Below are 12,076 nucleotides of genomic sequence, written 5' to 3'. Positions count from 1 at the left end.
CTAATAAACCCATTCTTAATTTTTAAAAGTGCACAGGGAACCAGGGAGCACACAGGAGCTGCACCACATTCTGTCTTTCTGTCCCTTGTGAAATTCACCAAAACTGACAGCCCCAGACAATAGAAACTGGGTGATAACTTTGGAAAGGGCAGTAAAAGCAGAACCATCTCACCCTTTTCTGGCTGACATGCTTCATCCCCTCTGGTTCAGCTTTGTAAGGACACCTGGGGAAAAGTGGTGTGTGACAGGAACATCTGGAGAGCGAGACCACCAAAGATCTAATAGTGCGCTATGTGGACTTCGGAAAGGAGCTGTTATTTCAATATGAATAAAGTCCAGTGGCATCTTTTATTGCTTTCCACAAAGTCACCTCCATGCTAAAATCCTTCAGCCTACTGTAGCTAAAATGCAACAAGGTCTATCTGGCAAAATTAAGTCACCTAAAGAAAAAGTCCTTGGATACAAAATTTCTTCTTTCTTCCATGGCCTGTTTCTCCTAGCTTGTCATGATGTTTATTTAATTTTTAATCTAACTTTTAGGAAAACAAAAAATTTAAATTATTTGCATGAAAACAAATTAGTTCCTTGGGTCAGTAAATATGGGGATGGAAGAGCTACCTTAAAGAATAAAACCATTTTGAATTCAAGGCAAAGTATTTGCAGTCACAATTCCATCATCATAATAAAAGTCCTCCATCTGCACAGCATAGGTCTTTCAATTGGAATCTATTATCTAAACCTATTAGTTCTAAACTGGGGTGATTTTGTGCATCATCATCATCATCAAAACACACACACACACACACACATACACACGGCAATGACTAGACACAATTTTGGCTATCACAACTAGGAGGGTGCTACTGGCATCTAGTGGGTAGAAGCCAGGGATGCTGCTAAACACCCTACAATGCACATAAGAGAGCTACACAGCCCAAAATATCAGTAGCGAGAAACCCTGCTCTAAGCAGAAAGGATGGTGAAGCTCAATTATCTCCTACAATTGCCAGGAATAGTGAAGGTATAATGCCAGCAAGGTAGTATATATTTGAGAGCACTTAAAAACGTCAAGCAGGCATTTTTAAAATTCTATTTCCCTTTTTTTTCTATTTTTCCTTCGCTGCTCTCCTCCCTTGATGCTGACTTCCAGAGAGATTAAACACAAGGCATTATGGATTCATTTCTCAGGCTGTTCCCTTTTGCAGTAAAAAGGGCCAGGGGCTGGGTAAACTTTGAGAAAAGAAATCCCAAAAGCTCAAGGATATGAATGCACATTTTATTACTGGAATATCATGACAACAAACTTGTGTCTAAGAGAAGGCTGGAGTGGGAGGGGGTAGATATTGAGGGAGACAGGAGGATAAAAGTGCTAATCAAAAAACAAAAGTCAGCAGAGAAATGAGCAAGACTTAAAGCGTTTCCCTTTTGTGCCAGAAGGGTGAGATCAGGTAAAGTGGTCTGGTACCAGGGAGGGCACCAGAGGGCAAAAACACTAGTGCGAGTCATGAGACAGAGAAAGATTGGCTAAAAAATAAAAAATATTGAAAAAAAGAGCTGGCAGCTCCCCAACACACATTGAAGACCTTCCTGCCACCTGGCTACACCTTCAAGCTCTAAGCCTCCCTACCCTGAACCTGACATTCCAACCAAGGCAAGCACTGAGAGTTCTCTTGGAGGTCACACCCATCCTGAGCCTTTGCCCATGATGTTCCCTTAGCCTGGAATGCCCCATGACCCCCAGTGCTCCAGCTCCTGTGCTTGGCTCAGGCTCCCTTCCTCGGGGCTGTCCTGCCATCCTGCCATTGGTCTGTAAGCCTGCTGCTGGCTGGAGGTACCCTGAGGGTAGAGACTGTGGCTGTTCACCATCTCCCTGGAGCTTCAAGCAGTGCCTACCTAGAACAGAGCCGGAACTGAGAATATGTGCTGAATAAATATTTTTATTTTTAAATAACAATTAGTCTTTCCATGACCTTACTGGCACTGGTATGTGTTTCAGTAACATCAGATGTCTACCACGTCATTCCACATTTCTGTTACCAAACTTCAGGACTCCATTCACCAGAGGACTAGGTTTGACATTTTTTACTTGACCTAAGACTCAAGCTACCATCTAATGTACATTGACAGTTTCTTAAAAGGCAATCATTATATGAATATTTTAACAACAGAATCAAAGAATTCTTATCACCAATGCCATAAAAAAATATATGAGACAAACTTCCTTATCTAGTTTATATTGATCCGCACATTAGGGCCAATGTATTAATTGTCTTTATAAAGCTACATTTCCCCAGTATGTTAAACAAGGCATGGAAGTTAAATCAAAGGATACCTTTAATTTGCTGACAATGTTAAAAAATAAAATAAAAAAACATCCTTTTGGCAGACGTGGATGAATGTAATAAGTGTGTGTATACACAAACAAGTGGAGATTGATTGCTCGATCTATACACAGAGGTGGGCAAAAGTAGGTTTGAATTCAACCACCTCAGGAGTCAGTGGGGCTAACTTAAGCAGGTCACTGAAATTCAGGTTTGTTTTCTGATTTTCAAAGATTGTAAGACTGTGTAAATAATGAAGACTAGCAATTTGAGCACTTCTGAGATTGTACCTGAGTGCACTGTGCCACTGTGACATTCTTGAGTTAATAAAGCTATTGTGGTAGTCATAACCTGCTTGCATGTCTTTTTCCATATGAATTGTAAACCTACTTTTGTGCACCCGTACATGTATGTATTTGTGGGTAGACATATATATACGTCCAGTTGCCTGTGGATGTGTCTACATCTGTGTATATATACATAATATTTTTTGAAATTATAGGAAAAATAGCCTTTTCCAAAATGTCCCTCAGCATTCCTCTCCCCATAAAATCTCCTATGCTTTCTTCTATTGCTTTTTAACTTGGCAAATATGCAACCTGTCATTTGGTTTACTTAGTGTAGTAGTAAGCACCCTGTGTGGACCCAGAACTTTTACAGTCCCTATTAAGAAAATACCATCTAACAAACTATTTTGCTGATCCTGATGAAGAATTTAAAAGATTAAAGTTCAAAATTAACCTAAATTCTGAGTTCTTATTTTACTCTTCTACAGTATAACACAGAAGTGAATTCTTATTTCTGAAATCAAATCTCATACTACTTACTGCTGACATGAACATTAAGTTCACACTACCATAAACAAGACCTTTACTTTGAATTTAAATTTATAAAATGGCATGCTGGCCTCCTTGGCTGGATTTACTTGCATTTATGAAACTGTTGCTTCTTCTACAGGGGAAAAATACAGTGAATGAGTGACTGAGTGATAAATCAAGGTCAAGGCAACAGGAGACCAAGTTGACTTAAGTAAGTGTTTTGGTGTCCCACAAGAATTTTGAAAACATGCAATACCTGACCATTTAGTCAGGGGTATTGATCTCTTTTTCCTTATACTGTCAAATAAAAATAATGACAATAGCCAACACAATAGCAGTCTGGTGTGAATGCCATCTCAAACCATTAATATATAGGTCATATAATTCAGTTCCACTTTATTGGTTCGGCTACAACAGTAAGATTGCATCTGCTGGGTTAAATTCTTGGTACCAGAAATACTTATATATAAGTATAGGCATTTGATTTTTTAAAATTTACTTTGGAGCAAAAAAGGTAGATAAAGTACTATCGGGGTTTTTTGGGGGGAGGTAAATCAGTCAAAATTATACCTACTTTTTTTTGGTCAGATCAGCAAAAAATATATTTTTTGGCATGCTGCAGAATTTTAGTAGTTTATATGAGCCATGAGATGAAAGAGGTTGAAAATCTGACAAGTCGTTAGTGGCAGAGTGGTCATGGTGAGATGAAGGATCCACAGATTCTCATATAAAAGAGGACAATAATTCAGTTGTTATATATAAAAATTTTACATAAGCTATCATGTTACAAAAATAAAGATAATAGATAGCAACTTTGAGTTATAAGACACGTGATAATAATAAATGGTAATGCCAGTTGCTCAACAAGTGATAGTATGGAGTAGATAACATTTGGCTGAAGAAGCAGTGAACCACACTGAAACCACCCAATTAGAAGTGGGAAGGAAAACAGCTCAAAGGCCCAAAGTGGACAAAATGAACCAAGTTTCAGGTGTGTCAGCCCCTACCACTCTTAACTAAGATGGAGCCTAGTAAGACTCTACTTGGCATGTTACTTCTCCTTCCCTGAAGTGTATTGTGTAATACAGAAACATAGTTGCTACTAGAAATATACAATGTTAAGAAAATAAAATTGCATTACTTCTCTTTAAACCCATTACAAGTCTATGGAAAAGTCTTCCTCAAACCAACAAAAAAAATGATCTTTTGTCACCAACAACCAACACATTTCTTGGCTCACATGGTGGAAAGTGAACATGTGGACAGAGCTGGGGGTCCCCTCTGTTCCATCCCTTGCGGACAGAACCTCTGGTAGCTCCCCACAGTCTAGCCAATCACATTTTCAAACTACAGCACTGACAGGGCCCACCTGAGTTACTGCACCCTATTCCATAGGAGATGAAGCAGGGGTGTTGTGGAAGGGGCTCCATCTGTTCACTTAATTTGGGCTTTTGCCTGATCCTCTTCTCTGAGCTACTACCTAGAAATCCCTCCTTCCTCCTCTCTCTCTCTCCCCCAAGTCACCCTAATTTGCCTCAGCACCTCCATGAAAGCTCTTTGCATTTTTCATTTAACTTTCACCACCCACTTCAACTGTGAGCTCAAATTTAGTGCAAGTCTATTTAACCCTAGCATCTTTAAGTGCATGAATTTGTGCTCAGTAGTGTCTCATATGCTTCAGTGTCCCTGATAGTGCCTAGGACAGTGCTAGGGATGTTACAGGTACTCAGTAAACTTGTTGCTAGATCATAGATCCTCAATAAAACCCTTCTTTTATCTACCAATGACATTAAGGGTTGCATTCATGTAAATTACCCTATGGATTCAGTCCAAATAACACTTGTGTTATTAACTACTTAAGGCAAGAATGTCTTCTGGTCTTAATTATTTCGACTATTATTTTAATTGTCACTTCTCAACTAAAGACTTCACCACGTTTGCAAAATACTGAAGGCTAAAACTTCACAAACAAGGCAAAATTAACAAAACATTCTCCAAGATTAGTTCTCCTACTGCATTCTGAAAGGTAACGATTAGGCATGTAACTCAGACTTTCAAATTTTGTCTTAGGTACCTTCCACTAGGAATGCGCCGCATATTCCGGTTTGAAATATCTATATAATTACCTCAGTGCCTCCCTCCCTCCCATCCCATTGTGAGAGACAAGACAGGGTTTAAAAATGTTTCCAAATAGAACGACTGTCACCCCCCAAAAAACAACAGAATACAGCCCCCCAAAACAAACAAAAAAGACTGTATCACCTAAAGAATGTAAAATGTTTCCGTGAGGGGGGAAGGTCAAGTTAAACTGACAACTCTTAAAAAGACCCCCCACCCCCGAAATGCATTTAAAAGATTGGCAGAACCCAGAATCCCTTGGAAAGCTTCCGTGGCCCCCTCCCTCCAAACGTGCGTTCTTAAAACACATTTCTTCTTTCAGCCTGTAAAACGCAGCCCCCTCCAAATCAAGAATAATTCCAGTATTAAAAGCCGATGGAAACAACCTACTTCGCGTACATACGTTCCAGTCTGTGCTTTACAGTCCTTTTTCAAATTCTTCCCCCCACCTCCCCGCTTTTTTTTTTTTTTTTTTTTTTTTTTGTACCTTGAGACAAATGTTTTTTTCCCTCTGAGTTGAAAGCTGTCCAAAAACAGGACCACACACGCCGCCGCCTCCGCAGGCCCCAGCGGCTCCCGCCCCCCGCCATCCCCCCGCCCCCAGCGCCGCGGCCGCAGCCGCTGGGAACGCGCACACTCCCTCCAGCCCGAGGGGTGGCCTTTCTCCGCGCCCCGGCTCCTTTTTCTTTGGATGCGGTGGATGGGGCGGGGTGGACGGAAGCCGAGGACCAGAGCGAGGAGCGGAGGGGCCTGCCTCTGGCCACCTCTCTGGGCGCCGCGGAGGTGGGCAGCGGCGGCGGCTGCAGACCCCGCGGCCCCTGGCCGCGCAGTGGTCCGTCCCGCGGAGGGGCCCCCGCGCCCTGGCCGTTTGCCCCGCCGCTCTCTCCCACAACACCTAGCACTGCGCAGCGCCCCGAGTAGATTACAGCTCGGCCTTTGTCGGGCGGGCCTGGCTCTCGGCCAGGCGCCCAAACAATAAACAATTCCCCCTGGTGCGGGCAAGGGGTTTCGCTCGCCACCGAAATGCTCTAGGTGTATGCTGGCAAATATCTTTATCAATTGGAAGGGAGGGAAGGAGCCCGGGGTGGGGGATGGGAGGGCGCCGCACCGGGTACTGGGTCACTTACCTTCCACCCACAGCTCCTCCACGTTGGTTTCCAGATTAGCTGCCTTTAATCCCACAGCGAAGGCCCCAAATATGAGGAGGCCCACAACCAAGAACTTGCCGCAGTTTTTTTGAATGTAACAACCCAGTTTAAATAAGAGTCTCTGAAACTTCGCTCTCAGCCACAGCGGCGCTTTCCGGCCAGTAGCTTTCCCCTGAGGATGAAACAGAAAGGAAGAGTGGTGAGCGCCGGGTAGTTGCGGCCCGCGCACGCACCGGCCAGCTGATCCCGCGAAAGCCGTGGGGGATGCCCTCGAGGATGGAACCCCCGCCCACACGCGAGAACGCGAGCAGCGTGGGGGGGTGGGGAGACTGGGATCAAATCAAAGTCGGGCTGCAGTGTGGGAGCTGAATCTCAGTACAGCGGGGGTGCCCCCACGCGTGGCCTAAGCAGCATCCCCGAGTGCGGCATGGGGCGCGGAATGGGGGGCTACAAGGAGAAAGGGTGGTTGAGGCAGAGAAATTACTCAATACAGGCAATAGCCACGCAGGACCTGCTAAGGGAGGGGCTGCGTAGTCCCTGCGAAGGAACCCACAAACATTTAAGAACCCGCAAAACTCGGCTCCGCTCCTCGTAAATCCTGCCCCACCCTTCATCTCTCTCGGGTGCCCCTCCGGGAAAGCGGGTTGGGGGTTTGCGCGCTTGGGGAACAATGTAGTGCGGGATTCCCCATTCTGGCCCGCGCCGGCGTGGTAGTAAGGAGATCCACGTGGTGGACGCTGTCGCCCGAGCTCACTCGGGACGCATTTCCATAGCGTTGGGAGACGCTGTGTGAGCTGAATTAGGAAGTGGAGCAGCCAACTGTAACTTACGACAATATTTGTGATCAGAAGAGGGCAGCCACATGGATCTTTCCCTCCTTCCCCTTCCCTTCTGGTTAAACGTAAAGAGCAGCGGAGTGCACAGAGGAAGGGCCCAGGCTGGCGTAGGAGGGGGTCCTGACCGGGCGCTGGCTGCTCCCGGCGGCGGCGTTTTCCCGGCGCTGGCCGCGGCCCCGGCAGGCCCCCGTCTGGGTGCTTGCCTTCCCCGGATTCCACACATTTCAGCGAGCCTCGTAAACACAATGAACCCGGCCGCTCTGCAGACCCAGACCGCCGATTTAAGGTGGCAATTTGTTTACAACTTTCCCTTTCCCCCCCAGGCTCTGAAAAGAGCTGGCTCAAAAACTGGAAAAGAAGAGGGGAAATGACCTCTTCTGAGGATAATTTTTAAGGGAGCTGAGATTTCACACTCAACAAAAGCAAAACCGGCTGCCAAAAAAGGAAACCACCTTTATTTCGGCTCCCTCCCCCCTTTTCTCCGCCTCTCAGTACTCCGCCTCTCCTTCCAAAAGGTTAACAAATGTGGCAGCCTTACTGGGGTTTGGGCTGCAAATAGGGGCAGGGGCGCGGGAAGAGGGGGCTCCTAGGTAGGGTCTCCGGCAGTGCCGCGCGGCGGCCGCCCTCGAGGTGGTCCACTGTGGACCGCTTTCCACTGCTCCGGAAAAGGCACGCCGGGAGGGCGCGTGTACACAGAGGCGCGCGCGCGCGCGCACGCGCGCACACATACACACACACCCTCCACCCCCTGCGGACCTCAGACAGCCCTTTCCTCCTAGGACCGGAGGGAGGGTTTGAATTTTTCAATCCTCGCTAGTCTGCTTCTTTTCCTGGAGAGGTGTGTGAGTGAGTGAGTGAGTGAGTGAGTGTGTGTGTGCGTGTGTGGCCGGACGCTCCCAAAGAGGAAGAGGAGGGAGGAGAGAGTGGGAGGAGAGGAGTCTGAAATGCACCTTGGAAATCTGCTCCAGAGCGAAGGCGGCGTCGCAGTAGCTGGGCCGGTGCAGATAGTCCCGGTCCGGCGCGGAGAGGCGGCGCAGACCCCGGGTCCGTCTGCGCCTCCCGCCTCCAGCCGGCCGGCCTGGGGCCCCGCTGCAGCTGCCGCCGCCGCCGCGATCCTGGGGTTCCGCGCCGTTACCAGCCGAGGCCATGTTGCTGCCGCCGCCGCCGCCGCCGCCGCGGGAACCGAGGCTTCCCGGGCCGTCCGGCGCGCTGCTGCCGCCGCTGCGGGCTCCCAACGCGCCCCGGCGCTGGGCTCGCGAGGACGCCGCTGGCCGCTGCCTGTTCGGGTTGGGGCTCCGGTTGACAGACCTGCTGCTGCCGCTGCTGCTGCCGCCGCCGCCGCCGCTGCTGCTGCTCACACGGCGGGCGCTGCTGCCGCTTCGGCCACAGCCGCTGCCGGGGAGTCAGACCCTGCGCCTTCCATTGCCACATTGCGCGGGAGTCCCGAGGTCTCTGCGGCCGCCGCTGCCCACATCCAGTTCTCAGGAGGGCGAAAGCCGGCGCGCGGAGCCAGCCTGTCCTTTGGGCGCTCGCGCGGCGCTCCTCGCGGTCCCCAACTCCCCCTACCCGCCCCCCGCCCCGCGCCGCGACCCCTTCACTGTAGAAAGCGCCAGCAAATCCCCGCCGCTCCCGCCGGCCTCGCTGGCTTCCTCGGTGCCTCCCGGATCGCCCGAGCGGCCGCGGAGGGCAAGCGCAGAGCCGCCGCCGCAGGGTCCGTGGGTGCCCGGCGAGTCTCAGCGCTGCCGGGCCGGGGCAGCCGCCGCCGCCGCTGCTTTCGCGGCGGCTGCTGCTGGCGGTGGCGGCTCCTGAAGCTGCTGCTCGGGCTGCTCGGGCTCTGGCTGCTGTACTCGCGGTGGCTGGTCGATCCCGGACTCTGCTTTCTTGTGCTCCTCGCCGACCCGCTGGACCATTCTGCCCCCGTGCAGCGCGCCTCTCTCGCTCCCGGGACCTGGGGACTCCGCTCTGTGTGTGTGCAGCGGGCAGCGGCCGCAGCAGCTCCTTGATTCAATAGATGAGATGGAAGAAGAAAAAAAAGAACTCTCTCCATTTGGAGAAAGAGGAGGAGGAGGGGAGGGGGTGGAGGGGGAGAGAGCGAGCGAAAGAGAAAAAGGCTGGAGCTCCCGCCCCTGGGGCTGTCAGATGGCTTGGGTTTCTGCGACGCGATTGGCTCACCGAGGGCAGAAATTACTCAGCAAACATGACTATTATTAGCTGCTTAGCAACAGCTCACCAAAGTAGAGAGACCACCCAGGTAGGCAAACCCAGTGTGTGCATCCCCGGCTTCGGGGGGAGCCTCCGAGAGCGCCAACCTTCTCGCATGCAATACTTCCATTAAGGAATGTCTCTCCCTCCTTTCTTATTCTTTTTCTTTTCAACAGTATCTTCTTTTTGTATACGCCTTTTGAGCGCGCGCACACACTCAGACATACACACACACACACACACACACACACAAACAACACACGAACATTTGCCTCGCGATAGACGCGGGGGGGAAATGTAATATTTTTTTAAGCGCTTAAACAATTTCTGAAATTCCTCAAAGAAAACCCTTTCAGAGGCACCTTGGCCTCAAGCTGCAGCAAATACTGGGAGGTCCGGCTTGAATTCCCAGGCCTACACCAATAATGACAGGGTGGTGGATAGTGCGCCAGTATGTGCCAGATTTTTTTCCCCCTCTTTTCTTTTATAACTAAAGAGAAGACTTAGGCTCTCGCAGGGAACAACGCCTAGCATTAAGATAAACAAATGGAAAGTTAAAGAGGAAAGTAAGGACGTTGGAAAAAGAAACCCTCTTTAAAAAGCCATTCTTTACCCCCCCCCCCAAATCCCAACGGCAGCACAGTCCTGGTTTGAAGGAGGCCGTGTATTATAAACGTTGAATCCAGACACCGAAGAATTCTCATGGAGGCAAAGGCATTTTTATTTGTATCTTTAATGTGACATATGTAAAAGAGAAACAACAATCCTTTTAACAACCCAGAGAAACGGAATTGTTTCCTTGAGAAAGAAAAGTTTTCTGGACTATTTTGGATTTATTTGGACTTAGACCCTTTTTAAAAAAAATAACCACATGTCCTTATTTATTTAAAGTCTATATTAAACCTTTCTTTTCAAAAACTGGTACGCATCCTGTTAAGTTTAATAACAGCGTGACGTAGGAGAGAATAAAGGCTTTGATGTTGGATTCATTCGAAACAAATTGTGGGCTGATTGCGAGGACTTGTCCGGACACTGCGACCAGTGTCATCGAGACATCCCGGGGCTTCTCTCCCCGTTGGGAAAGAAAACACGCTACTCCTTGAGGTGGATTCTGAGGCCCCAAGTCAAATTAAACTGTCCACATAGCTCCGTTTTTTATTTAAAAAATTTTTTTGAGACGGTGGAATTTGTTTTTCTTATATTTGCAAGTTTCTCCCTGAGATAGGGTCAGACCCACAAACCCTCGATTCTGTCTTATTTTAATATATTTTTTTCTTTTTTAAAAACGGTGAACTGCAGAGGGACCCACGGCATCAAGAAACCGACTTAAGCCGTGAAATGGGGCCGTGTGGCTTTAAGATGCACACGGTGTGTGTTCATTGAAAAAAAAAGAAAGAAAGGAAAGGAAAGAAAGAAACCCAGATGGAGAGAAAGGGGGAGGAGCCGGGGAGAGGGCGGCCCTAAGCGGCCACGTGACCTAGGTCCCGGCTAGCGCGCGCTCGGTGGCCCGGCGGCCTGATACGCGCGCGCCCGAGCTCCTGGACTCCCTGCGCCCGCGCGTCCCATGTCATGCAGGTAGGGAAGGCGGTGCGCTCTGCTCGCGGCCGGCGGGTTCCCCATCTCCAGAGCTGCCTCCCAGGAGCCCAGGCGAGGCGCGCGCCCCGCCGGCGCGGACGGACGTGCCGGACGCGCCGTAGTACATTCCTGAAGGCGGTCCGGCCCCCTTACGTTGCCCAATGCCCGCGCGGCCTCCCCGCGGCCGGCCAATGGCTGAGCGCACGGGTCCCTTTTCATTCACCCGCCCAGCGGCCGCGGACAGAGGACTGCAGCGCTGCCAGCCGGCCACCGGGTCGGCCCATTCGGCTCCCGTGGGGGGCCTGTCGGCCAGCCCTCCCAGCCGTCTTCCTTCCTCTTCAGCGGTTTCCCCTCCCTCATTCTTTCCCTATACTTCCTTTCTCCTTCCTTTCACCCTTTTCTCCTCCGCCCTACTCAGCCTTGCCACCATTCCCCTTAGCTTTTTCCGCTTTCTGATTTCACTGGGAGACCCTGCTCCCTGAATCCCGAACAGGCAAAACGTGTCATGTACCCGGGTGGGTTAGGGTATCCTGTAGAATAAAAGAGACAAAGAGAGAAGTGTCTGGGGATATTCACTAGATCAGGAGGAGGACCGGAGTACCCGGCCAGCGCGGAAATTCAAACCTCAGAACTCTGAGGGAGCACGTGATTTTGTGGGTTGCTCTGGGAAGGGCTGCTAAAATCCAGAAGGGAAGATGAGCCTTGTCCAATGAAAACGACACTACGTACATTAATAAATTATATCGCAGGAGAATTGGGCTCGACTGTAACAAGTTTAATCTTTGAGCAAAAGTATGATCTTTATTAAGTTCGATAAGTAGCAAAAAGCAGGAGAGGTGATTTTAATATTCTATTATTTTATTTTTTTACTGAATGGTTCTGCAGACGCTTCAAAAGTCAAAACCATATCGTGCTTGTCGCAGAAATTTGTTTTTAAAGACTGGGAGTAGTACCCCTAGTTTTCCATGTCAGTTTTTATATTTGAGTGTGCTCTATGGCAAGGGAACCACGTAGCCATAGACAGGTTGCTGCGTTTGTCTTTTTAAATTTCTTTACAA

General features: G+C 49.1%; 1 protein-coding gene across 4 annotated transcripts in view; it reads right to left on the bottom strand.

The window, feature by feature from the left end:
* PTCH1 (patched 1) overlaps positions 1-8,536 on the bottom strand; it is a 63,653-nt gene extending 55,117 nt beyond the window's left edge. The window contains exons 1-2 of one of the 4 annotated variants that reach the window (XM_066368336.1): positions 8,192-8,536; positions 6,385-6,577 (exon numbers count right to left, since the gene is read on the bottom strand). In XM_066368336.1, coding sequence (XP_066224433.1) covers positions 6,385-6,577; positions 8,192-8,389 — 391 coding nt within the window. In that variant the 5' untranslated portion in view covers positions 8,390-8,536. Of the gene's footprint in view, positions 1-5,744; positions 5,836-6,384; positions 6,578-6,916; positions 7,009-7,235; positions 7,447-8,191 lie in introns of those variants that run through there. The other 3 variants (XM_066368339.1, XM_066368337.1, XM_066368338.1) reach the window with 3 other exon arrangements.
* Between the last annotated feature and the right edge of the window lie 3,540 nt (positions 8,537-12,076).

The sequence above is a fragment of the Saccopteryx leptura genome, chromosome 2 (assembly GCF_036850995.1).
Source record: "Saccopteryx leptura isolate mSacLep1 chromosome 2, mSacLep1_pri_phased_curated, whole genome shotgun sequence".
In the NCBI taxonomy this organism is placed as follows: Eukaryota; Metazoa; Chordata; class Mammalia; order Chiroptera; family Emballonuridae; genus Saccopteryx; species Saccopteryx leptura.
This window is presented reverse-complemented; position numbering and strand designations above follow the sequence as displayed.